General features: G+C 40.9%; 1 protein-coding gene and 1 pseudogene across 1 annotated transcript; one reads left to right on the top strand and one right to left on the bottom strand.

The window, feature by feature from the left end:
- Nucleotides 1-7,987: 7,987 nt before the first annotated feature.
- LOC120597366 (uncharacterized) lies at nt 7,988-8,106 on the bottom strand (annotated as a pseudogene).
- Nucleotides 8,107-19,046: 10,940 nt separating this feature from the next.
- NEUROD1 (neuronal differentiation 1) lies at nt 19,047-22,369 on the top strand. Its single transcript, XM_039855511.1, has 2 exons — nt 19,047-19,307; nt 20,867-22,369. Exon 2 carries the CDS (start codon nt 20,878-20,880, stop codon nt 21,943-21,945), a length of 1,068 nt encoding a protein of 355 aa, XP_039711445.1. The 5' UTR covers nt 19,047-19,307; nt 20,867-20,877; the 3' UTR covers nt 21,946-22,369.
- The last annotated feature ends 2,616 nt before the right edge of the window (nt 22,370-24,985 follow it).

Here is a 24,985-nt window from a genome sequence, read left to right as displayed (position 1 = left end):
AATGAAGGAAGCCAGATTATCCTGAAGGCAATGAGGACCCACTGGAGGATTTAAACAGGATAGTGGCATGATTATCATATATTTATTAAAGATCATTCTGACTACAGTATGAAAAAAGTTTAGAAGACAAAAAGTGATGGCTAGCATATTATGCCCATTAGGATGGCTACTATCATAAAAAATAAAAATAAAAAACACAGAAAATAACAAATATTGGTGAGGATGTGGAAAATTAGAACCCATGGGCTCTATTGGCAAGAATGTAAAATGATCCAACCACTATAAAAAACAGTATGAATGTTCCTCAAAAAATTAAATTAGCAGTATCATATGATCCGGCAATTCCACTACTGGATATATGCCCAAAAGAATTGAAAGCAAGGTCCTAAAGAGATATTTGTATGCTCATGTTCATAGCTGCATTATTCACAAGAGTTAAAACAGGGAAGAAACCCAAATGTCCATTGATGGATATATATATATAAAATATTATTTAGACTTTAAAAGGAAGGAAATTCAGACACATATTGAAATATAGATGAAACTCGAGGACATATGCAGAATGAAATAAGCCAGTCACAAAAAGACAAATACTAAGTAATTCCACTCATATGAGGTATCTAGATTAGTCACTATCATAGAGACCAAAAGTAGAATGGTAGTTGCAAGGAGATGAAAAAGAGAAAATAGAGAGTTATTGTTTAATGGGTAAGGAATTTCAGTTTTGAAAGATAAAAAGAGTTCTGAAAATAAATGGTAGTGATGGTTGCAAAACAATTTTAATGTACTTACTGTCACTGAATTGTATACTTAAACATGGTTGAGATGGTAAATTTTATGTTATATGTTACCACAATAAAAAAAAAAAATCGTTGGGCATCAAGTTAAAAGAGGTTATCCCTGCGATGCAGTCAAGAGATAAAGATGGGAGCAGAAATGGGGTAAGAGAAATATGGACCTAACGAAGTGGGTTGATTTCAATGATGTTCAGGGTACAATTAACAATTTATTGGAGATTGATTTTAGTCAATTTGTAAGAGAGAGTCAAGAGTCAAGCCTGTCCTAAGTTTCTAGCATGAAAAACTGGGGTAGACAGTGATGATGTTCACTGAGACAGGGCAAAAGGAGGAGACATAGATTTGCCTGGGGCTGGGGGTGAGAGGAAGTAAGAGATTCTCCTTCACACACACTGATTTTCTAGTGCTTGCAGCAATCCAAGAGAAATTGTCCACCAAAGAATTGAGACTACAAGTCATAATTTCTGGAGATGGATCTCGAAGCCATTCTCATCTGGAGATAATTAAAACTACAGGAGTGGGGCATTACCAAGAGTTCATGCCACAGACTTTCACGGTTTGTCTGCCAACACATTTCCCATGTTTTTGAGTATGTTGCACTTCCTCACCAACAGGCTGTATGATTTTGGGTGCGGGGTGTCCCTCTCTGGCTCCAAGGATAGAACATGAGACCCAGGGAGAAGACCTGGCCACAGTGACCTGGGATGTAGGAGTGGCAGCCTAAGCTAGTAAAACAAGTGGGAATCAAAGGACTTGAACAGGAGCTACTGATAATAAAAAGGCCTGCTCTTCTTGATTCCGTTGAACTAGAACCTGGAAAAATATGAAATTAAAGCTATTGCGGCCATCTTGCTACCAAGAGAGTGACAGTCACTGGAGGCCATCACACAGAGTGTGAGAAAGTAACCACCACATAGATTTGAGATTTAAAATAATAAAACAACTGTTGTTTTTTTTTTTAATGTCGTTTTAGCCCTGAATCCAGTCAAGCCTGAAGCAAAACCTAACCATTACATGAGCTTAAAAAATGCCTTTGTTTTTCTTAAGCCTGTTTGAGTTGAGTTTTCTGTATCTGCATCATAATGTGTAAAGACAGTCCTCACTTTGCATGGTAGTGCAGGATGGTAAAAATGCCCTCACAAGCTGAAAAGTGCAGTAATCGTAATCAATAGGAAGAATTGCAAGTGGGTGGGACCCTTAGAATGTTTTTGTCAAAACATTAAAAACTTATTGTTGAGAAATGGAAAAAAATGATAAAACTAATCTTTAGTACATAGAAATTTAAAGCATTAGAAACATTGAAAATTAAACTGTTTTGTTCCTTTATATGAAACTTATCCAAAGGAGTTTGAATAGTTTTTGTCATCTTCTCATCATACGACTTAAGATGTAGAGTGAACATCTTCATTATGCCTTGGTGATTTATCCTACTTTTTTCTAAGTTTGGATAGGCTTCCAACATTTTATCTTTTGTTCTTTCAGTGCTGTGAAATATCTCTGTGATTTACAACCACTTTCCTCCTTTATGTTGTTGCATTGCCCTTCATAAAGATCCTGTGCCGGCATGTCTGGAGTCTCTTGAACAACGACTCTATCAGCATTCTCACGGTCAGCTATTTCTTCTTAACTCTATTTATATTCTATTGGAATTCTGCAAAGTCTTGCCAATTTCTGAAACAATGAAATCAACCTTTACTGTCAGTAAAGATTCTTCCACAGTCTTCTTGTAATTACTATTTTCTTTCAATGCAGCACCTAATTTAAATGTTTAGTCTAAATGCTCTTTAAACTGATTGGATTGGTTTTTTTTAATTGTAGTCTTCAATTCAAAGTAGAAGTAAACACTCCATTTTTACCATTAGCGGCTTTCTGTTCTGAGTGCAACTCAAACTAAACAATGTTAAAGCCACTTTATCTTCCTTTTAATTCATTGGATTTTTTCAGTATTGTTCGCTCAGTGGTCTCAGCTTTGTTCTGCTCTCTCATTTTCAAATCTCCAGATCACATCCAATTTCACTTCCAGCATTGCCACTTTTTTTTTTTGCTGTAGTTTCATTTATTCCTATTATTAATTTTTATAAAATATCATGTAGGTTTATCACTGAGAAACAAGGAGGCATCCCACATACATGTTTGTGGTCTGTGAATGAACTGAGTAATTGATGTACAATGGCCAATAACTTACAAACTTTGAAAGAAATGATCTGTTATTTATGTAGGAATTTGTGGAGCTATCCGTGAACTTTATCCTTTATGCAATTACTCACAGTTACTATAATGTGCGACTGAAATAGGATTATGTTATTGAGGAACTGGTATTATTTAACTAAACCATAGTAAATTAAATTTGTATATTTTAGAACTGTTCAAAGCAATGACTGCCTTACTCCCTCAGGTAGAAATTATGTAAGGAGAAAATGGAAGAAAACTTGGGGATAACTCTGAGGAAAACCAAGATTTAAGGATGGCCAAAGAAAAGAAACCAGCACAATAACTCATAAAGAGTGACCAAAGAGGGAGGAGGAAAACCAGAAGCATGTGGTATCATACAAGGCAAGAAAGGAGATATTATAATTGTATCTTCCACTTCTTTAAATCGTGATGCAATTCTCAGCCCATAAAATTCACCAGTTTAAGGTATACAATCTAGTGGGTTTTTGTATATTCACAAGGTTGTACAACCATTACCATTATCTAATTTCAGAATAGTTTCACCACGACCCCAAAAAACCCTGTGCCCATTAGCAGCCACTTCCCATTCTCCCCTCTTCCCAACCTCTGAAAACTACTAATCTGCGTTCTGTCTCTATGGATATAAAATAATCTGGACATTTCATATAAATGAAAATATACAACATATCCCTTCTGAATCTGACTTTTTTCACTTAGTTTAGGTTTTCAAGGTTTATTCATGTTGTAATATTTATTAGTGCTTATTACTTTTTATGGCTGAATAATATTTAGTGTGTGGATATACCACACATATTTATCTATTCATTAAATGATGGACACTTGAGTTGTTTCTACTTTTTGGCTATTATGGATAATGTTGCTATAAACATTTGTACAAAAGTTTATGTGCGAACACATGTTTTCAGTTTTCTTGGGGATATACCTAGGAGTAGAATTACTGGGCCATATGGTAACTCTTTTTGAGAAACTGCCAGACTGTTTCTATAGTGGTTATACCACTTTATAGTCCCACAAGCAAAGCGGTAGGGTTCTTTCGCTTCTTTTTTAAAAATCTTATTTACAAATATTTCGTCTCATTTTATTCTTCTTGTCTAGTTTCTCGTTTTATTTCACCAAGCACATTTCCTCCTTGCATCTTTGACTTCTATATCCCACATTTGTTAAAGTTGTCTTTTAAATATACAAATAACAAATTTTCTTATTACTACAAATCATCTATAGCTTCTTTATCCCATACTGAGTATAATTTATGTAAACTATGCAGAGCATAAGGTCTGTCACGTATCTCAAGTCATTTGCCTAAGCTGTTTATAACCACCAAAAGCATTTCCAAAGTTGGTTAAATATGGACAAGAACCCTGACTTTATTTACCTTCCTGTCCTTTTCAATTGATTTAATCCAATTCAATAATTTTCGGATGAAAAATCTGCATAATAATCTTAGTGGTAAGTGATACAAAATGAAACAAATTGCCTTTTACTTTGAAAGAAATATCTCAGTATACTCCCACTCCAATGGACGTTCAGACTTTTCATTGTGTCAGAATCCTAAATTTTCCTCACATTTATTTCCCGTCCTCTGGCATGTATGAATCTCTTTAATGCATCTAGGGTGTCTGCCACTTCCCACATTCCACATCTATCAACATAGTGCCATTGATGTAGTGGACCAGCATGATGTTCTGCAGAATGGTGCGATGATCGAAGTCCTTGAGGTCTAAATTATCACATATACCTGAAATGGAATGTGTTAAAGCAAGCTGCTTTCTGCTTATTGGGATAAAGAAAAGAACATTGTCAGAACAATAACAGAATATCAGGTACCAGCGCTGTGTTAAATTACTCAACTAAAGAGAACATGTGTAATAGCACCTGCGTTCAAAATTATCACTTGTTTAAATTTACAGTAATTCACAGAGATTCTCCAAGACCCATCTGTCATCTGCACAAACCAAAGGAAAAAAAAAATTTAATGGGGACATGACAGAAATCACTACATGTATTTGTTAGCATATGGGTTCATTTACTGGAAGAGATCCAGAATAATACGGACATTAACAAGACAAACATTTATTTCTCACTAAATGAAAGTTCTTGTATAAGCAGATGAGAGCTGGTATAGTGGTTCTATCAGTGACCCATTTCTTTCTATCTTGTTCTCACGTTGTTGCTGAGGTGGTGTATTTCAGCTAGCACAGAGGGGACAAAGAGAGGAGTAGACATATCACTTCATTATAATGGCAAGGTTTAGAAATTGCTCTCATCACTCCCACTCACCTCCCGTTGACCAAAAGTTAGTCACATTGCCATACATAGATAGCTACAATACGGTAGGAAAATGTAGACCTTTTCTGAGTGGCTATTTTCCTAGATAAAATTTGGAGATATTACTTCTATGATAGAAAAGAGGAACACAGCTAGTAGCTGCTGCCATATCACTTTATACCTTTCAAATCTCTGATGCTGGACTAATCTCTGCAATTCCCGCAGTGTACAGCTTTACTTTGAGTAAGGACAGGAAGCTCAAGGTGTTTTATTTGGTCCTTTGTTGCATAAAAATCCTCATTTTGGGTGTCAGGAAGCCAGACTATATATTTAGTCATTTGTATATGCAGGAAATGTGGAAACAACCACAGCATGGGTTTGCAGACCCACAGGTACCACTATAGCAGAATTAGGCCCAGAAATTCAATTGTCATCTCACCTTCATATGTCCCCACTTTGTCAGGTAGATCATAGTAACCTCCTAGACTGCGTTACTTCAGAGACAGCGTCCAATAATTCCCCAAAGATCCAGCTATTTCTTTTTTCAATTATGCAGTAACTTTTAGAGAAGGCTGAGAAAAAGATTTATGGGATGTACTTGTGATAGTAGCACAAGGACTTTCTTCAAGGTTGGCTGGCTTCCTCTATATTCAGAGAGCTGTGGGTTTGAAGATGGATTCAGTTTTTGCAATTGGGCGAGCAGCCATTATAATATTATGAAGACTTGTGACAGGCCTCTATTGGGTTTTATTGTTCAATTATTATTATTGTTATTATTGTTAATTTTATTATTATTACCTAATTCATTGCTAGGGATTCCATGAAAGGTTAATATATTACCACAAATTTCTCTTTTTAATCACCCCAATCACCACTTCAGCTCTGCTGCACATTATGATAAAAATCCCACTTGGTCTCTGATTCTTATATGATGCTCTCTGGCCTGTCACCCTAGAAACCCATTATCACAATTGCCATCAGGGATCCAAGTTCAATAATAGCATCATCCTCCTTCCTTCCCAGCCTGGAAAGGAAATTTTTTTTAAAGATGCTGTTGGTCCCAAAGCAATGCACACATGTTAGTCATAGTTAGGCACTGTCAGGAGGTGAGAAAGAAGGTTGTACTAATTCACTCTAACCTTCTCTGATTAAAGCTTTAGGTTGCTTTTTCTCTATCATATCAGGAAATCTTTTGTATTTCAGCTTTATGTCACAGAGATCATTTCTGAATGTACATTTCAGTCAATCCCTGAACAAACAATGAGAATTATTTCCAGGGACTTCAGCAGCACATCGAATCCAGAATTACTAATAATTTCAACAGTATCCATAAATTCATCCTGATCTAAAGTAATGTTGTATCCTGCCTAGATTAATATGTACAGAATCTATCCCCACACCTTTCCCCCTCATTTAGGGACATAATGAACAAAACCTTGCCATTATTTACTAGCCTTCTCCCAAATGTGTCATTGCTCTTGTATCATCTGAGCTCTGCTGGGATCTCACACCAGTCATAGGCTGGTGGCAGTGAGGAGTGGGAGAAGTGTGGCATGAAGAGAATTTCCATTCTTTTGCAAGTTGAAGTAAGACTTCTACTTGGTCAGCTTCACTGGATACAGCAGGAGGAGGAGCCATACATTGGACATATGTTGGACAAGGAAGCTCTCAAGTGTAATTTGAGTGTTCAGAGTAGCTGGAATCATCTAAATCTCCCAGGTGTTGCCATTACGATTCTCAGTCTTTGCTCTTTTACAAGAGATCTGCAGATAGTTGTGTGGAGTATTGGGGATATTTAGTGGTTCTCAAATGTGAGCATGCATCAGTATCATGTGGAGAGTTTCTGAAACCCAGCCCCAGAGTTTCTGTTTCAGTAGTTCTAGAATGAGGCTCAACATTTTTCTTTTCCAACAAGTGCCCACTTGTTGCTCAAGCGGCTGATCTGTGGACCACATTTTGAGCACTACTGCGTTACCTTGTAATTCAGCAACCTGTGTTTGGTATCTGGCTATATCATTTCTGTAGTTATAAGTGATTAGAATTTCTTTTAGAGAAATCGGAAATTTCTTAGCTTTTTGACTGTGTCTTGACTAAGTCACGTTCTGTTTTTGAAGTTATCCAGTGTACTTAATGGCAGACAGCCCACCTCTAAATACCTTATATTCCCGTGCTCCTAAATGGTCCACTGCAGCAGTGACTCAATCCAGCACTTTATGCCAGGTAACCACAGGTGATACGTTAATCAACTAATTTATTGCTGGGTGCCATGGATTGCTGTCATCTTTAATAGCTTTAACCCAAACATATATTTTTTTAATCATCTGACCCCATATTCCCACCTTCTTGATGTTCTGTTGCCCATAAACCGTTCTGGTACCAATTACTAAACAGAAAAGAGTTCTTAATTATAGACAGTGTAATCAACTCTCTCTAGAATCTGTACAAATGGATTTCTTGATAGGTATAGATAATTCACGGAAATGTTAGGAGGCCTGAGATAACAGAATCTAGCCTGACATTCCAGGTGTGATACCCAAAACTATATCACATAAGTAGGCTATCAAGAAAACTACTGCTGATCTAGAGTCAGGAAGCTGACCAATTAAAAAGCCACCACTGCACTGTTGGCTTCCATACCTTGCACCAGAATTTGTGCCAGCCAAATAAATCCCCTGTCCTCTTACTTCTCTATGTAACTTCGTTTTATTTTATTATTATTATTATTATTTTAACACCTACAGCACCTGGTCTTCCTAGGTGGTCTCCTATCCAAGTACAAACCAGGCCCGAACCAGCTTGGCTTCCGAGATCAGAAGAGATTGGGCATGTTCAGGGTGGCATGGCCGTAGACTATAACTTAGTTTTATTTATTTATTTTCCCGTCTTTAATTCCCGCCCCCCACACACACCACCACCACCTACTTCCACCTCTGACCTATGGATGTTGCCATTTCCCCTTAAGAACTGGATCTCTGAAGGTGGGGAGTCTCCTCCCACACACCTGAGGTATGTACTCGGGGCTTGTGCCCCTGGGGCCTGGTGCACCCTGGGGACCTGGCGCACGCGGGGTACGGTCCATGGCTCCACCTGGGGCATGAACCCAGGACCTTCTGCATGTAAAGCAGACATGCTGACCACTACACTATGGAGCCACCCCCATAACTTGGTTTTAAATCAAAGTCTAATACATTTGATTAGCAAAACATATACCACGTCTAGGGAGTACAAGAAACATTTTAAATTTATTAATTTGTGGTAGCTTTCCAGCCTTTTCTCTCTAGAAAAGCATGCGCTAAAGAAATTAGATTGGGTACTAAGAGAACCAATGCACAGTATCTGCTCCCACTAGAAAGTGCAGTATGTATTTTGTATGATTGTGTATGGGGGGCTAAAATGATATAGAAATGGAGAGGATCATAATGCTGAAAGGGAAGTGGAACCAGAAGATCGTAGGCCACAAAGTTTCCCAATATACTTGCTATTTTTCATTCTTAATAAATCGGTAGTCAAGTAATCTGAATAAAAAGCAAAAGAGTTCCATCCCTTTTTAGATGTATAACTTTGAACAAGTTACTTAACTTCTGTTTCCTTATCTATGCAATGTCAGTCATAATGAAAGTATGACTTTTGAGGATTAAATGACATAACTCTTCTAAAGCATTTAGCACAATCCCTAACACATAAATACTAGTTTCCTATTTACTATGAGGTGTAGTTATAGTTTTTAAATTTTTGAAACACTTATAATTATAGAATATTGATGGAAAGTTTCACTTGGACAGATATTTTTGATTAATAAGAACATCCAAAATCCCTAAGCAATATGGAGAAAAATGAATTTTTTCATAGTAATGTACCATTTAGCTATTGCTGCATGGCAAAACACCCCAAAACATAGTGGATTAAAGCAACAAATGTTTATTATTTCTCACGTATCCATGGGCCAGCTGAACATTCCTTCTGATCTAGGCTGAGTCTATCAGGGTTCCCATGTAGCCTTCCTGTCTGTTTTCATGGTCCGTGGTACAGCAAGACCACATCGCTCCCAAATTAATAGTTTATAAGACTCTCTTCCCTGTGTACTAATATTGATGTTTGATTATACACAGTGGTTTGTAGATACTAATAATAAAAAATAAGAAAGTAAAGCTGCCATATTGTTAATCCTATTGTTAAAACTCATTTAAAATATTTACAAATGTAGGTTTATAATTTCAAATAGAAAAATGTTTATGTAACAATTCTAGTTATTACCAATGAAAGGATTCTATTTCATTGAAAACAGAAATAAGATAGTTGTCAGTTCAATTATAAATGTAAAAAAAACCATTAAGCTCCCATAAGCTATGTACTGTAATTAGGCAAAACTTTCCCTATACTAACGGTTTATTCAAACAGTCAAAAATAACTAGAGAAGTTAGATATGAATTGAGGGAAAGCAAGGCCTTACTGACCAGATCAGGGGCTACATGGGAAAAAGATTCCAAGATGACACTCACACATATGTGTGTGTAGAAAGGGGAGTGAATGGAGTATATTAGTGGGTATATATGTATGTGTAGGACTAAGAGATAGGAGCAGTTAATGTACAATATAACCTGAAGACCACATCCAGTGCGCTTTCTGAAATAGACAACTTTTACAATATGGTTTCACAAAACTGCCAGTGTCTTTCCCCAGAGAAGGAAAAATGAACTTTATTTTTCTGTTTTTAAATTATGCATTTGATGCATCTATTTGTTAACTACCCAAATTGAAATGCGTGTATATTACCTTTTGGAATCCTCCCGTGTTTAGAAGCTAAGGAGATCAGCAATAAATTATGTATATTAATAAAAGATGTCAGTTATAGCCTTTCCCTTTGCCCTCTTCCCATCTCCATGTGAAGTCTACTCCTTTATAAGTGTTTAGGCAATGAATATGCCAATGAACAAGGGCTGAGTTGTAATTAAATAGGACAACTTTTCCAAATAAAAACAAAAAACTTCAATTCTTTATTAAAGGCTAAAGTAGGGGCATGCTAAATAAGGATTACTTATTTTGAACTAGATATGTCCAGAGCCCTTCACAAAGGACAAATTTTGAATAATGAGCTTTTTATGAGAAAAGTTATATTATGATGTAGAATAATTTATCTGCATAATTTTCTCTAATCTGATTGATTCTCATCTATTAGTTTACTACAGAATTTGGATGGATGTAACTGACTTAATTATTGACTACCCATTTTTATTTCCAGAAAGACTCAGCAATTTATATTATAGTTGTATTTATTATTAAGGGTGTTTTTTTTGTATTAGTTGAACCACTAAATATTAAGCTTAAAGCTATTTTATTGAAACACAATTAGACTGTGTTTTCACAAAACATAATTTATAAATATCCTTTCATATCCTTTCCCTAGTATGACATAGGAGCTGAAAAGTACAAACTTGGAAGTCTGGTAGATCTGAGCTAAAGTCCCAGTTCTGCCACTAATTAGCTAGTGACATTGGACATATTACCTGACCTGCATAAGCCTAATTCTCCTGAACTGTCAAATGAGAATTATCATAGTTATTAATTCAGTGCACCTGGAATGTCTTAGGTGCTCAATAAATGTGTTTGGTTGTTCTATTTGCTTTGTAAAGTAGGCAATACTTTCAGACGGTAGTTATGGGTTAAAAAGTCCTTGTTGATTTAAATTAAATTCAGTATGCTATTTCTGAGGAGACCAATAGCATCCACCCAAGGTTGCAAAGAATCATGATTTTTGATGGCCATTGAATAATTTTTGTGAAACTAGGCTGTGTTTTCAGGTAATCTGTCTAAATAACTTGAAATATATTCTCTAACTTTGTTCATCTCCACAACTAGCCTATGCCAAGTACCATCATTTCTTGCTAGGTAAACTGCAAGAGGCTCCCTTTACCTGGCTCTCCCATTCTGCAACTGGATTTCTATACAGTGGTTAAAATGATCTTAAAAAATAAATCTCAGCTTCAGTCTCATTCACACTCTTCGCAACAGCTCAAAGCTCTTCAATAAGGAAGCAGGCTCTGGATCCTGTCTTTCTTTTTGCTACTTCACCCCTTACCATTATCTCTCCTCTTCTTAGTGCTACACTGGATATTTTTCAGGTTCTTAAACTTCCTTGCACCTCTTGCCTCAGGGCCTTTACATATATTCTTCCCACTGCCTGAAGGACTCTCCCCCAGGTCAGTAATACCCTTCTTATTACCTCAGAGCTCTACTTACTCTGGGAAACTGACCAGATCTGTCTCCGCCAGGTTCCTTTGTCCTTAGCTTTTATGGACTGGTGAGTTTTGTTTTTCTTTCCTGAAATTATCTCCAGTCAGATGGGTGCACATTCACTTGCAAGTGAATCTTATTAAAGTTTATCTCTTTCACCAGATAGGAAGCTTTGAGAAGGCAAAGACTAAAGTCTGTTTCTACTTATCCCTGTATGCCTAGAGTCCAGCAGCAGCACAATGCCTGGAACATAGTGGCACTCCATATAGATTTGCTGAATACATTTATTATTCAGTGAAGCAAGCAGTTTCTGAAAGGAGGGGAATGAAGAGACAAGATCTACAAAAATCAACTAAAGCAAATTTAGAGCCTTTGCTTACGCCTGGTCCAGACTCTACATAGCCTCTGTATCCCAGTATTGTGAATAAACATGAAAATATAAGATTTTTTTCCCCACCAGAGATGATCCATTCTGTCCATGCCAAGCCATATGAAGTGGGATCTAAGAGTGAATTCAAAAGAGAAAAAAACATACATATTTGACTTAATAGAGGGCTGCTTTTACATTATATCTCCTCTCCTGACTTAGTTGTTTTTCCTTGAAAAAAGTTCTCCACATCTAAGATTCAATAGATAAAAAAGCCAAAATATGCATAACCTTTTCCTTTCACCAAGCATCTGAAAGGCTTAGTAAATGATGGCTAGAAGGAGCCTTACTAGAGGCTGTACTCTCTTTATCCCCTAGCCACATATACTACCACCTCAGTACCAGTCTTGAAAGGAGGCAGAAAGACCGCATAGTATACCTGCAGCAGAGCATGATGCCTCAGCATCCATCCAGAATATACTTCCCTTAGCCTTTATTCATCTTTGAATGTCAATATTAACTATTCATTTATCTTTCTTTGTGTCCTGTGACTTTGCAAGCACTCCAGGTACGGGCATCAGATAAAGCATCTCTCTCTCTCTCTCTCTCTCTCTCTCTCTCTCTCTCTCTCAAATTATCTCTCAAAATGCATGAACTTATTTCTTTCAATGGTAGGCATAGACAAGAGAGAACATAAAGATGCTGAGACCACCTGAGGAGACTTGAAAAGATGTCACCAGGGGCAAGAAAATAAGGGCATATAAGGTTTTGGTAGGGGGCACAGAAGACACCTGGGTCTAATTTATAATCTTGGCAATATTGGTTATAATCTGCCTCATCAAATTAAACAGTTTTCAAGAAAGAGAAAAGAGCTGTGTAGAAGCTCTTATAGTTATCAATGGGGAAGGGAGAATTCGCCTTACATCAGGCAGCCTGATCTCACAGCTTCTTACCATATGCTAGGATGGACGGGGTGGCCAATTCCCTTGGAGATGGCTCTTGGTACTTAAACTCTTCCCCCTGGTGTTTTTTTGGTCCCTTTTTTCCTTCCAGATCTAGCTTGCTTACCTGGGGAAAAGACAAGTCAATGAGTAGATGTGGTGAAAGACTCTCCAGCTCACAAAAGAGGAAAGATTTCATAACCTGGGAAGTTGTTTTTAAACAGCTAGTCCCTTTACAAATAGATCCTCCGTTATAACATCATTGTGTGCGAAATACCTAGAGCTTAGCATGTTTGTGTCATTTAGCTATGTGTGTATGGGCTTATTTATTTGTTTATTTATTATTAAAGTCTAACCTAATCAGATTGTCTTGGTTGGGCCCCAAAAGTGGCTTGTCACTGAGTGAGAGTAATTCCCCATGGCAGGTGCTCTCAGCAGGTGGCTGCTCATGGTACCTGCATTGGAAAGGTAGATTTAGTCAGAGATTTTATTTTAATATGAAATTTGTATTGCAGCCTGAGCCACTACTGGGTGATGTGCCAAAATTCATGTCTGCAGCATGATTTATTATGTGAAAATACCACAGAACTAATCAGTGGAGTTACTAATTAATACAAATCTGCATTTTTTGCATAAGCAATTAGTACAAGGAGAAAGCAGTGAAAGAGGAAGTTTGACTCCTTTAATCTCAGTGCCTATTCAAGTGGAAAGACCCACCAGGGCCAAATTCCAAGATCTATATTTGAAATTTCCCCCTTTGATTAGTTAAAGACATAAAAGGTCAAATTATCAATATTTAATTCATGTGAAAATGTATTTATTAAAGAGGAAAGAAAACATTTTATTTAAAGAAGGTGAGACTGTAGGGGTGAATGCTTGAATAAAAAGATTATATTTTCTATTACAGCAAAGTCTGAATAAAATTAGTAGAGATTCTAATAACGATGTTTGAAAATTAGATCAATAAATGGTGTGGGGGGGGTTCTAAGATGTTTAAATTACCAAAGGTTCTTGTTCTTCTCAGAGTCACATCTCAAGTGGACTTTTTCCAATATATTTTGGATGTCATATCTATTAAGATGTAATATTTTAAATCTAGTATGATTTAGATAATTGTGTGGCTCCCCATATTTGAGCAAATATTCCATTTAACTTTAGTTCATTTGTTCCCCATTAATTTAATAGAAATTATTTGTAATATGAAATAACTAGAGAGTTGATAAGATGATGGTGATAAAAAAATATTTATATTATCAATAAAATGTACACTCCATGAAACAAAAGCAAAATAAAAAACATGTATAAATACTTTATTATTTCTGTGTACAGCAAAGAGTTCATTTTTGTCTTGAAGCTGTGTGGCAAATAAGTGCAAATATTAAAAGAATGACTATTTTTCTGAAAGTTATTCAATATATCACTTTGTTTCAAACTCACTAGCTCCAATTATAGTTTAAGCCCTTCCCCCACTGCTAACCCTGGATATCTAGGTTTCCAGGAAACTTATTCTGAAAAGAAGATGGCTAACCAAATACAGATTTACAGGGCTCTCTGATTAAAAGTTCACATGTGGTTGTCAGTCATTTTGCGAAAGAAGGCCAACAGGAAAAAGCGAAAACTACTGGAAAGAGGGTGGTGTTTTGAATCATAATACTTAGAATTCCAAGGCCAGGGAATTGTCCAAGGTGCTGATACCTTGAGGAAGCCATTTCTCCTACAAACTGCCTGGGGCTCTAAACCTGGCTTTCAGGGCTTCTCGCCTTCAGGAAGTTGCCAGATCTTCTCCCCCAACTCCTACAGCCCCCGTTGTTCAGGGGATGTCCAGGCGCTGTCGGTGTGCCTCTTCTCTCCACACCCGTAGCTACACCCAGCTACAGAAGACTTTTGTTTGTTGCCTTCTAAGGCAAAGGTTGGCAAACACTGGGTACTTGTCAGTTACCTAGCCCCGCGGTCCCCTTTAGACTGCAAACTGTTCCTCATTCCCAGAGAAACAGGTGTGCGTCCTCCGTTTAGGCTCCTCATCTGAGAGCAGGAGCTCCCACAAACACACTCACACCTACACACACTTGCACTCACATAACTCACACTCGCCCACACTCACCGTAACAAATTTTAAACACATTCATATATTCATATATTCATATACACACACCCATACACACACTCAGATTCACACACATTTGTACACTTATGCACAGTCACAGTCACACACAGCCCATCTGACGCACGAAGCCTTAGGCAATCATATAAGTGACCTGCACCTGCCAATACTACGAGCTGCGTTGATTTTACGTTGCTGATATGCGTGTTGAATGGTTTAAGGAAAGCTCTCCCACTCCTGACCCGGATCAGAGACGAAGTCCCTCCGAGTCCTGTAGGCGCCATGAGGGGCGCCACCCAGGTCCCAGCGGGACCAGGGGACGTAAATAATAAATAAAAGAGCCCAGGCAGGCGGAGCTGGGGAAGCCCGGTACTAAATCACTCCCCAAATCACAGCCGCTTCGTGCTCCATCCAATAGCTCTGAGCGATTTGTGGGGTTGGGGGTTGGAATCAATTTTTTTTTCTGTTCTCGCAGGTGCAATATGAATCAATTATCTTAATTAAGATTATGCCTCAAGCCCAGGAGATTTGGAGAGGACGGATTTTTCGCTCCGGGCGACGGTGAAGCATTTTAATAGCTTCTCTCTTGCTTTCGGCTCTCCCCCTGCTGCCTGCCTGTCGAGGACCAGCACTCCAGCCTTTGGCTAGGATGCGGACTCCCAGTGATCTGGCTGGAGGCGGAGGCTCAAACCCCGCGAGGCACCCCATCTGGGAGGAACCAGCAACATTCCCCCCACCCCCATCCCTCAGGCCTCCCAAGGGCCTCTGAGCTGCAGGGCTCTGAGGGACCTACAGTTCTCTGCTCTTGGCTCTTGTGGCCCCGACGCCCTACGGTTTCTCCCACTCCTCAGCACACCCCCTACGTCCCACCACTGAAATAAACCCAATCCAGGACACCCCCCTCCTGGGAGAGGCGGAGAGAGGACCCGGGAGCCGCTCGAGGCCTGTGGACAGCCCTGGCTACACTTGATTCTTTCATTAAACGCAAACCTCCCTTTGCAAGAGTGAGCATCTGTTTCTCCGAGAAACAGGTCACCGCCGGGGACGCAGGCCCGGCCCCCGCTCTTTATCTTGGTCCTGTGAATGCGTCGCACCCCCGCTCCCCCGCCAGCTACACGCTTCCCACCTCATACGTCCTGGCCACGCGCCTCCATCCCCTCTTCATTATCCCCACCACACACGCTGCTGCTTTGCGCTCACTTACCCCATTTTTCCCTGTCAGACTCTCCTCTAACCCCCGGCCACACGCTTCCTACCGCCCCCCTTCCCGCCAGCACTCCGGCTGCCGCTCTAACGGCCGCGACCGCCCAGCCCGCGCCGCGTGCTCGGAGCGGGGACCCGGGGGGCGACAGATTTGGGGCATTGCTCGAGGGCAGTGAGTCATGAAAGCGGCTTTTGTTGCCCGCGCGTGCGGTTCGCGTGCCGCTCAGCAGCCTGCAGCGCCCAGTGGGGACCCGAGCTGGAGAACTGGGACCAATAACGGGCAGCGGGGGCAGAGGAAGAGGGAGAGAATTTAGGGGATCGGGAGGGGGGAGAGTGTGCAACCGTCGAAACAAAGTTCAAAAAGAGTGAAGAATATAAGGAGGCGGGGCGAGGCCGCGGCGACCGGCCTGGATACTGAGACCCGCAGCTCTGGAGCTGTCCTCTCCCAGCATTCCGGCCGCCACTGTCCACTAGTCCCATTGTTTCGCCCTCTCGCCTCCCAACAAAAGGCACCTCAATTTAAATCTTATCTGGTCTCCTTCCTTTCGGGCCTGACTACCTGGCTGCAGCTTCCCACGGGTCCGGCGGGCCTCGAGGCCAGTGTTGGGTGGTAGACGTTCCCCACGCGGAGGCGGGTAGGCACCTGAGCGCCGCCGGTTGGGAGACCGAACCTCGCCAGGTTTCTGGAACATCCCGGAGTGGCCTTTTCTCTGCACAATTCCGCAGGCCTTGGGAATTGGGATTAGGGTAAAGTTATCAGGACGGTATAATTCCCGCACTTTCCACATTTAGAGTCTCGACTGATGAAACACCAGGTTTCCTTCCCAGCCCGGGAACATCTGGATCCACCAAGACTTTCCTGTATTCCAGGATATTGCAAACGGGAAGTTTCTTCTGGCAGTGGAGTGTGTCCACTAAGCCACCCTTGGGCCTCCGAGGCAAGTGGAGCCCGCTTCCACTCCACTCCCAATTTCTCCTTGGAAGCTCCTCTCCCCTAAAATTGAGAAATGAGAGCCAGGGCACGAGTTCCACATCTCCCCCTCCGCGCCCCGCCCCCCTTGGGGCAGCTGCTGGGAGAGCAGGCAGCACTTTGTCCTACCCTGACTCAAATGTCCTAGGACAGCCGAGTTGTGAACCGGCCTCTGCAGGCTATTAACCCAATGCCCCTCAAGTTTTAACCCACCACTAAAGATACAGACGGTACAGGGGAAAATACGGTACTAGGCTCTTGGGTGACTTCTTTTATCTTCTTGTACTCTTTATACACCCACAACGAACTCAGGAAGGCAAACTCCATACAGTTTGCTCGGGCAACTCAGCCCATTTCAGCCCACGCTTTGGGCAACGGCTGGAGTCGAACACCCCTTTATTCCGCTTTCAATTTAGCTCTGGATTGGGGGAGGCTCCATCAACCGCCTTCCAGACACCAGCGATCTCGTTAGTACTCTCTTTCTCTCTCCCGCATCCTGCCTCTGGTTCCCAGATGCACCCAGCTCCAGCCGCTGAACCCTGACACTGTTTGCAAACTAAAGGGGCTTTTAGAGCGATTGCCTTTAAATAAGCATCCAAGTTCAATGCATTCATTGCAAGGGGCTACGGGTCTGGGAGGGGGATAAAGGGTTAGTTAACAGAAGATTAGATGTGAAGCTGAAAAAGAAGTGGACAGGGAAGGGATCAGGACAACTTCTTTTATTAATGTATCATTCTGTAACATGCCTTGGTGGGAATGAGTGAGTAAAGAATCAACATTTAAACACAAATTAGTCGGGAAGTTCTGTGGTCTTTGAGGGACTGCATGGTGGAGGTCCTGTCAAGTCAGTCCTTGAGATCTGGAGGGTCATGGCCATCAGCCCTCCCCAGAGTTGTAGTAATGGTCTTTCTGTAGAGAGCAGTGAAACAGACCCATTTAGCACAGGCTCTTTACATCCTTGTTTTGAGCAGTCTTGTCTGAACCAAGTACTTATTAACGGGATCAAGAATGAAGACTCAGGAAGCCTGTGGCAGGGAACCTGGAACGTCTAGGTGAGAGCACCCTTTTCAACAATACAATGGCCTTAGTTAAAAGGCAGAATCCAAGCGTCAGAGAAATCCCCCAGCTTTCACGCAAGAGGGCTCAGAGGCCAACTGAACGAAAGCCTGAGCGAAAGGACTAGCTCTCTCTGAGGACAAGGACCTCTGGGGGAAGGGTGGCCTGGCATAGTAAGGGGTGTCCGGGGACAGAGGTAGCTGACAGTCAGGGCACACCAGGTGGGGTAAAATGACAGGTACAAATTTCTATACCGGAGGGGCTGGGAGTTAAGTGGGTTAGAGGACTAGTCTCGAAGCTGCGTTTACAGATGAAATCGTTTTATATGTCGCATACGTTTGCTTAAGGGGCTGATGGAGATTAGGCGAACCACCCCTTGGCGCCAATAAGCCAAGCGTCCGCCAAGAAGTGGAAACCAAGAAATGGGCACCTCAGAGAGTCCTGGTGCCCAAAAGGGCAGTGCCTGGGCGAGGAATCGAAAGGAATCAGTACGCTTCACTGTTTGCCCCAGACTCCGCGTTTCTGCCTCTTTGACCTCTGCCCTACTTCCCGCGCGGACGCTGGCTTCTCACTCTGATCTAAACCCAATCAATGTTAGTTTTCCCGCTTCTTTCCCTCAAATCCCTTCCCTCTACCCACTTCCCCCAACGCCCCCTTTCCATTCTGCCGCCTGAAAGGGTTAATCTCTCCTGCGGGTAAAAACAGGTCCGCGGAGTCTCTAACTGGCGACAGATGGGCCACTTTCTTCTGGCCACAAAGGGGCCGGAATGGAGCGCTCCGCGGCATACAAATGGGCAGGTCACGTGGTACCCGGCTCTTGGCCGGACTGGGAGGACCATATGGCGCATGCCGGGGAGGATGGAGAAGGGGCGGGGGCTTGGGGTGGGGGAGAGGGTAGCTTGAGTTGGAGGAGGGTGGGAGAGGAGCAAGGCTGTAGGGGCAGAAAAGAGGGGGGAGGCGGAAGAGAGCGCACAGCCTGGACGCGTGCGCAGGCGCCGGGTGCAGGGACCTGCTTGTCGCTCCGCTCTCGGCCCCGCCCGCGCTCAGCATCACCAACTCGGCTATATAACCTGAGCGCCCGCGCTGCGGGTACACGAGGAATTCGTCTCACTCAGAAGGCACGGTGTCAGGAGGCCCCAGGGTTATGAGACTATCACTGCTCAGGACCTACTAACAACTACAGGTAATTACAATCCTTTCATTTTTCCTCGGGAATAAAAGCAGTAATCGAAGACCCGATATCCCTACATATTCTGTAGGTGTGCGTTTGTGAGTGTGTGTACGTGTGCGCGCGTGTGTGTGTGTGTTGAGACGGGCATTCCCTATAATTACAGGCAAGAATGCACATACTTCGACTCGTATCACTCAAATACCTACTATAGGCTTTCTAATCGTTTAAATTGTTTTAATTTTTGTTTGTTTTGGAGGAGTATAGAAGCATCTTTGGATTTTTAAATAATGCACAATAACTCTGTGATATTTGTTAGTGGTGATTTCAAAGTCTTGAAAACAACCACTTCACTTTCTCGATTCTTCCAGAAAATAAAAAATAAAAAAGCCCTTGTTACCATAATTTATTTTCTGTGCGTGCATGTTATGCACATTGGAAGTGCCAAGTTAATTTTTCAGTGAATTAAAGGGACATTGATACCTTGAGTATAAACACACTGTAAAATAAATCGGGTTGAGAGATAGTTTAGTGGGAGTGGGGGTGGAGAAAAGGAAGAAAGGGAGAGTGACCCACTCTTGCTACCTGTTACAGCTCCAGAGGCGACCAAGTCCCCAGCAACCACCGCAGGAGCCAGAAATCCAGTTGTCTCACTAAAGGTTTTTTATTTCCCTTATTAGAAGCGTCAACTTCGCCGTTGCCAATTGCTGACCATTATAATTACTCTTTTAAAGGGAGGTTTGAGGCGAACTTTGAAAAGCCCCAATAAAGAGCGGGTGGCCTTTTCAATGGGCTGTTTATTAGAGAGGAGCCTTCCGCACCTGATCCCCGGCGCGTGGAAGAGAGCGCGGCGCAGTGCCCCCAGTCCTGGCCAGCGCTTTTAAACAAGGTGGAAATTCAGCAAAGGACCAGGGGTGGAAGGCGATAAAAGGAAGGCGAGGGTGGGATGGAAGATCCCTGCACACTTTTGTTGCCAAACGTTTCGTTGATGATGAAATAATTTAGTGGAAAGTACTTTTCCTCCATCATGCATTTGCTCTTCAATCTCCGGTTAGTATAATCTTCTTAAAAATCACCGCCAGCGTTGGTAAATTACGTAATGGCTCTTCAACTTTAATCGCTAAGCACTGAGAAGCCAGGACAGAGATGGGAACAGGATTGCAATTTTCAAACTCATTATTTTTGTGGAGTTGTGAGTGACTTTGAACTCTTGCAGATAAGCATGAAGTCAGAAAAATGTACACTCATTTTCATATATATTATCCTACAGGGTGGCCACCATAAACACACTTAAGTTAGTCACTGGGAAACCTACATACATGAGTGTAGGTAGACACAGTCACTCTCTCGCACCCCCAACTCTGTCCTGTTTCCTACGTACCAGCGGGGCACGCACACGTCATTATAAAACACTGCATTTAACTTTTCCTTAGAGGCATCCATTTTGTAATGAGCTGGTACTTCTCTTCAGGTGCACGTCTACAGGGTTAGAAAGTGGGAACTGAGGGCACGTGTAGTTTTTGAATGCAGCGTTTTTCTCCTTTCTGTTTTCCTCTCTCCCCCGATGCTTGTAGGAAACCGAAACATGACCAAATCATACACCGAGAGCGGGCTGATGAGCGAGCCTCAACCCCAGGGGCCTCCAAGCTGGACAGACGAGTGTCTCAGTTCTCAGGACGAGGAACACGAGGCAGAAAAGAAGGAAGACGACCTGGAAACTATGAACGCTGAAGAAGACTCACTGAGGAACGGAGAAGAGGGGGACGAAGACGAGGATCTGGAGGAGGAAGAGGAGGAGGAAGAGGAGGACGATGATCAGAAGCCCAAGAGACGCGGCCCCAAAAAGAAGAAGATGACCAAGGCGCGCCTGGAGCGTTTTAAGCTGAGGCGCATGAAGGCCAACGCCCGGGAGCGGAACCGCATGCACGGGCTGAACGCGGCGCTGGACAACCTGCGCAAGGTGGTGCCCTGCTACTCCAAGACTCAGAAGCTGTCCAAAATTGAGACGCTGCGTTTGGCCAAGAACTACATCTGGGCTCTGTCGGAGATCCTGCGTTCGGGCAAAAGCCCTGATCTGGTTTCCTTCGTACAGACGCTCTGCAAGGGCTTATCTCAGCCCACCACCAACTTGGTTGCGGGCTGTCTGCAGCTCAATCCTCGAACTTTCCTGCCGGAGCAGAACCAGGACATGCCCCCGCACCTGCCGGCGGCCAGCGCTTCCTTCCCTGTTCACTCCTACTCCTACCAGTCTCCGGGTTTGCCCAGCCCTCCGTACGGTACCATGGACAGCTCTCACGTCTTCCACGTAAAGCCGCCGCCTCACGCCTACAGCGCGGCGCTAGAGCCCTTCTTTGAAAGCCCCCTGACTGATTGCACCAGCCCTTCCTTTGACGGACCCCTCAGCCCGCCGCTCAGCATCAACGGCAACTTCTCTTTCAAACACGAACCATCCACCGAGTTTGAGAAAAATTATGCCTTTACCATGCACTATCCCGCAGCGACTCTGGCTGGGGCCCAAAGTCACGGATCGATCTTCTCGGGAGCCGCTGCCCCTCGCTGCGAGATCCCTATAGACAATATTATGTCCTTCGATAGCCATTCACATCATGAGCGAGTCATGAGTGCCCAACTCAATGCCATCTTTCACGATTAGAGGCCCGTCAGTTTCACCATCCCCGGGAAACAAACCCACTGTACTTACAGTGACTGTCGTGTTTACAAAAGGCAGCCCTTTGGGTACTACTGCTGCAAAGTGCAAATACTCCAAGCTTCAAGTGATATATGTATTTATTGTTGTTACTGCCTTTGGAAGAAACAGGGGATCAAAGTTCCTGTTCACCTTATGTATTATTTTCTATAGCTCTTCTATTTTAAAAAAAAAAGTAATACAATAAAGTTAAAAAAATGCACCACAAATTTGGTGTAGCTGTATTCAGATCATATTAATTATCTGATGGGGATAACAAAATTACAAGCAATAATTAGGATCTATGCAATTTTTAAACTAGTAATGGGCCAATTGAAATATATATAAATATATATTTTTCAACCAGCATTTTACTACTTGTTACCTTTCCCATGCTGAATTATTTTGTTGTGATTTTGTACAGAATTTTTAATGACTTTTTATAATGTGGATTTCCTATTTTAAAACCATGCAGCTTCATCAATTTTTATACATATCAGAAAAGTAGAATTATATCTAATTTATACAAAATAATTTAACTAATTTAAACCAGCAGAAAAGTGCTTAGAAAGTTATTGTGTTGCCTTAGCACTTCTTTCCTAATTGTTAAAAAAAATTGCACAATTTGAGCAATTCATTTCACTTTAAAGTCTTTCTCTTTCCTTAAAATGAAAACCAGTTCCATAACTGTCAAGAGGATGAAAGAAAAAAAAGACAAGAGATGTATTCCCTATCAAAACATATCAATCCATTACTTGCACAAGCTTGTATATACATATTATAAACAAATGCCAACATACCCTTCTTTAAATCAAAAGCTGCTTGACTATCACATACAATTTGCACTGTTTATTTTTAGTCTTTTACTCCTTTGCATTCCATGATTTTACAGAGAATCTGAAGATATTGATGTTTCCAGAAAATGTAAACGCATGATTTTATACATAGTCACACAAATGGTGGTTTGTCATATATTCATGTAATGAATCTGAGCCTAAATCTAATCAGGTTGTTAATGTTGGGATTTATACCTATTGTAGTCAATTAGTACAGTAGCTTAAATAAATTCAAACCATTTAATTCATAATTAGAACAATAGCTATTGCATGTAAAATGCAGTTCGGAATAAGTGCTGTTTGAGATGTGATACTGGTACCACTGGAATCGATCTGTACTGTAATTTTGTTTGTAATCCTGTATATTATGGTGTAATGCACAATTTAGAAAAACACTCATTCAGTTGCAATAAAATAGTATTAAAAATCTTAAGCAATTTTGCATTTCTTCTTAAAGTGATTTTTTTTTAGTATAAATAATTCCTAAGTGTAATAGTTGTTTTATTTGCTGAGTTAAAAAAATACTAAACACTATTTGTAGAAGAAAATTAAAGAGAAAAGTTTACTTTAGCATACTCTTTAGTCTGTTTATCTTGCTAAGGGAACAATTTGTAGATAATGAATGGACCTAACTGATATTTCATTACTTGGAATATGAATGAGGGTGTGTGTGTGTGTATATGTGTGTGTGTGTTGGGGTTAAGGGTTGTGGAGAGACAAACAGTTGTGTTTTTGTTTTTCTTTGCTTTAAATATCTTCACCTTTAGCTTTTTAGTAATTCTAAATTATTATATTATTTGTTTTCTTCCATTTTTTTTAAAAAGGGTGATTTAGTTAATTATTAACAAGTAAGACACAAACAAGTACCCTAGTTTAGTTTGCCTACATATTCAAAAATATGTATTAAAAATTTATCATTTTCTTGATGCTTTGTTATCTGTACATTTTCCTGAGCTCAATGTTCTCTATTGCAAACCAACATTATCTTCAAAAGAAACACATACCTCTAGAAAAATGGCAGGAGAAAATGATTTAATTATTTAAAGAATCTGAGGCGTGGCATTTTATAATTGTTCTATAAACATCTTGTGATGATTTTAATAACTTTTCCAAGAAAAAAAAAGTAGTAAATTGCCTGTACTCAAGAACATACTATTTGTACTACAATATATTTTGGGAAGGTATAATTGTTTTCCTCCTCCCCTTTGGAGCACTATCGTGTTGTTTCATAAACAAAACTCACTGGAAAAACTTACAGATGATTCTGTCCACTGTTAAGTCCACTAAAAAAAAGTTTGGCATTTCTCTTCCTCTGGATGTGTTTGTTGACTGACAGGAAAGATTCCTAGGGAATAACATTTTGGCACTTGTGCCCTGGCTCTACTGTGGAGCTCTGATTATTGTCATTAGTAACTCCATTGTTCTTCTGATTTGGATGCCACATTGGACGACTACCTCTCTTCCCAAGCTTGTTCCTTTAATCTCCTTCTCATTGGTGATTTAGGGGTTCCAGAAAGCTGACCTCATTTAGCAAGCTGCTCCAAAAAAAATGTGAGTAATATAATGGATGGGAACAATTAGCCATACTAATAACATTGCCAATGGGGCTACGTCAAGCTGTGACAGTAGCAGTAAGGAATATTTCAACATTAAGAGAATGTTTGAGTGCAATTTAAAATATATTATTTTAGCATGTTTTCCATCAGCCTTCATCACATGACAGAAATGCTTTAAGTTAGTTCCAATTTTATCCAAAATGCAATAATCTCATTCCAAGTGAATCAGAGTTGTTTTGGAATCAAGCTGTTGCTTCCTCCATCCAAGATTGCTCTCGCTGTTCTTACTTTAAGAGATATGTATTGATATGGTATCAGAACACTGCCATCCTCTCAGCCTAGGAGACCACGAAGTGAACATTCAGATCTGATATGATCTGTTCAGCAGCTCAATTTCACCCGTAGTTAAAATTAGACATCTTCATGTAAACTAAACACTGTTGCTGTAGTGAACAGAAGAAATAATAAGAGAATGACATTTTAAGAATTAAAAGAATCCAGCTTTTAAGACATCAAGCAGCCAAATCTATACTGTGGGGTTTTTTTGTTTTGTTTTGTTTTGTTTTGTTTTTTGTAAGGTAGAAATGAAGACTGCCAGTTTTTTATTTTTTTTAT

The sequence above is a fragment of the Pteropus medius genome, unplaced genomic scaffold, assembly GCF_902729225.1.
Source record: "Pteropus medius unplaced genomic scaffold, Ma_sr-lr_union100, whole genome shotgun sequence".
In the NCBI taxonomy this organism is placed as follows: Eukaryota; Metazoa; Chordata; class Mammalia; order Chiroptera; family Pteropodidae; genus Pteropus; species Pteropus medius.
The sequence above is the reverse complement of the archived record's forward strand: the minus strand, read 5'-3'. Positions and strand labels throughout refer to the sequence as shown.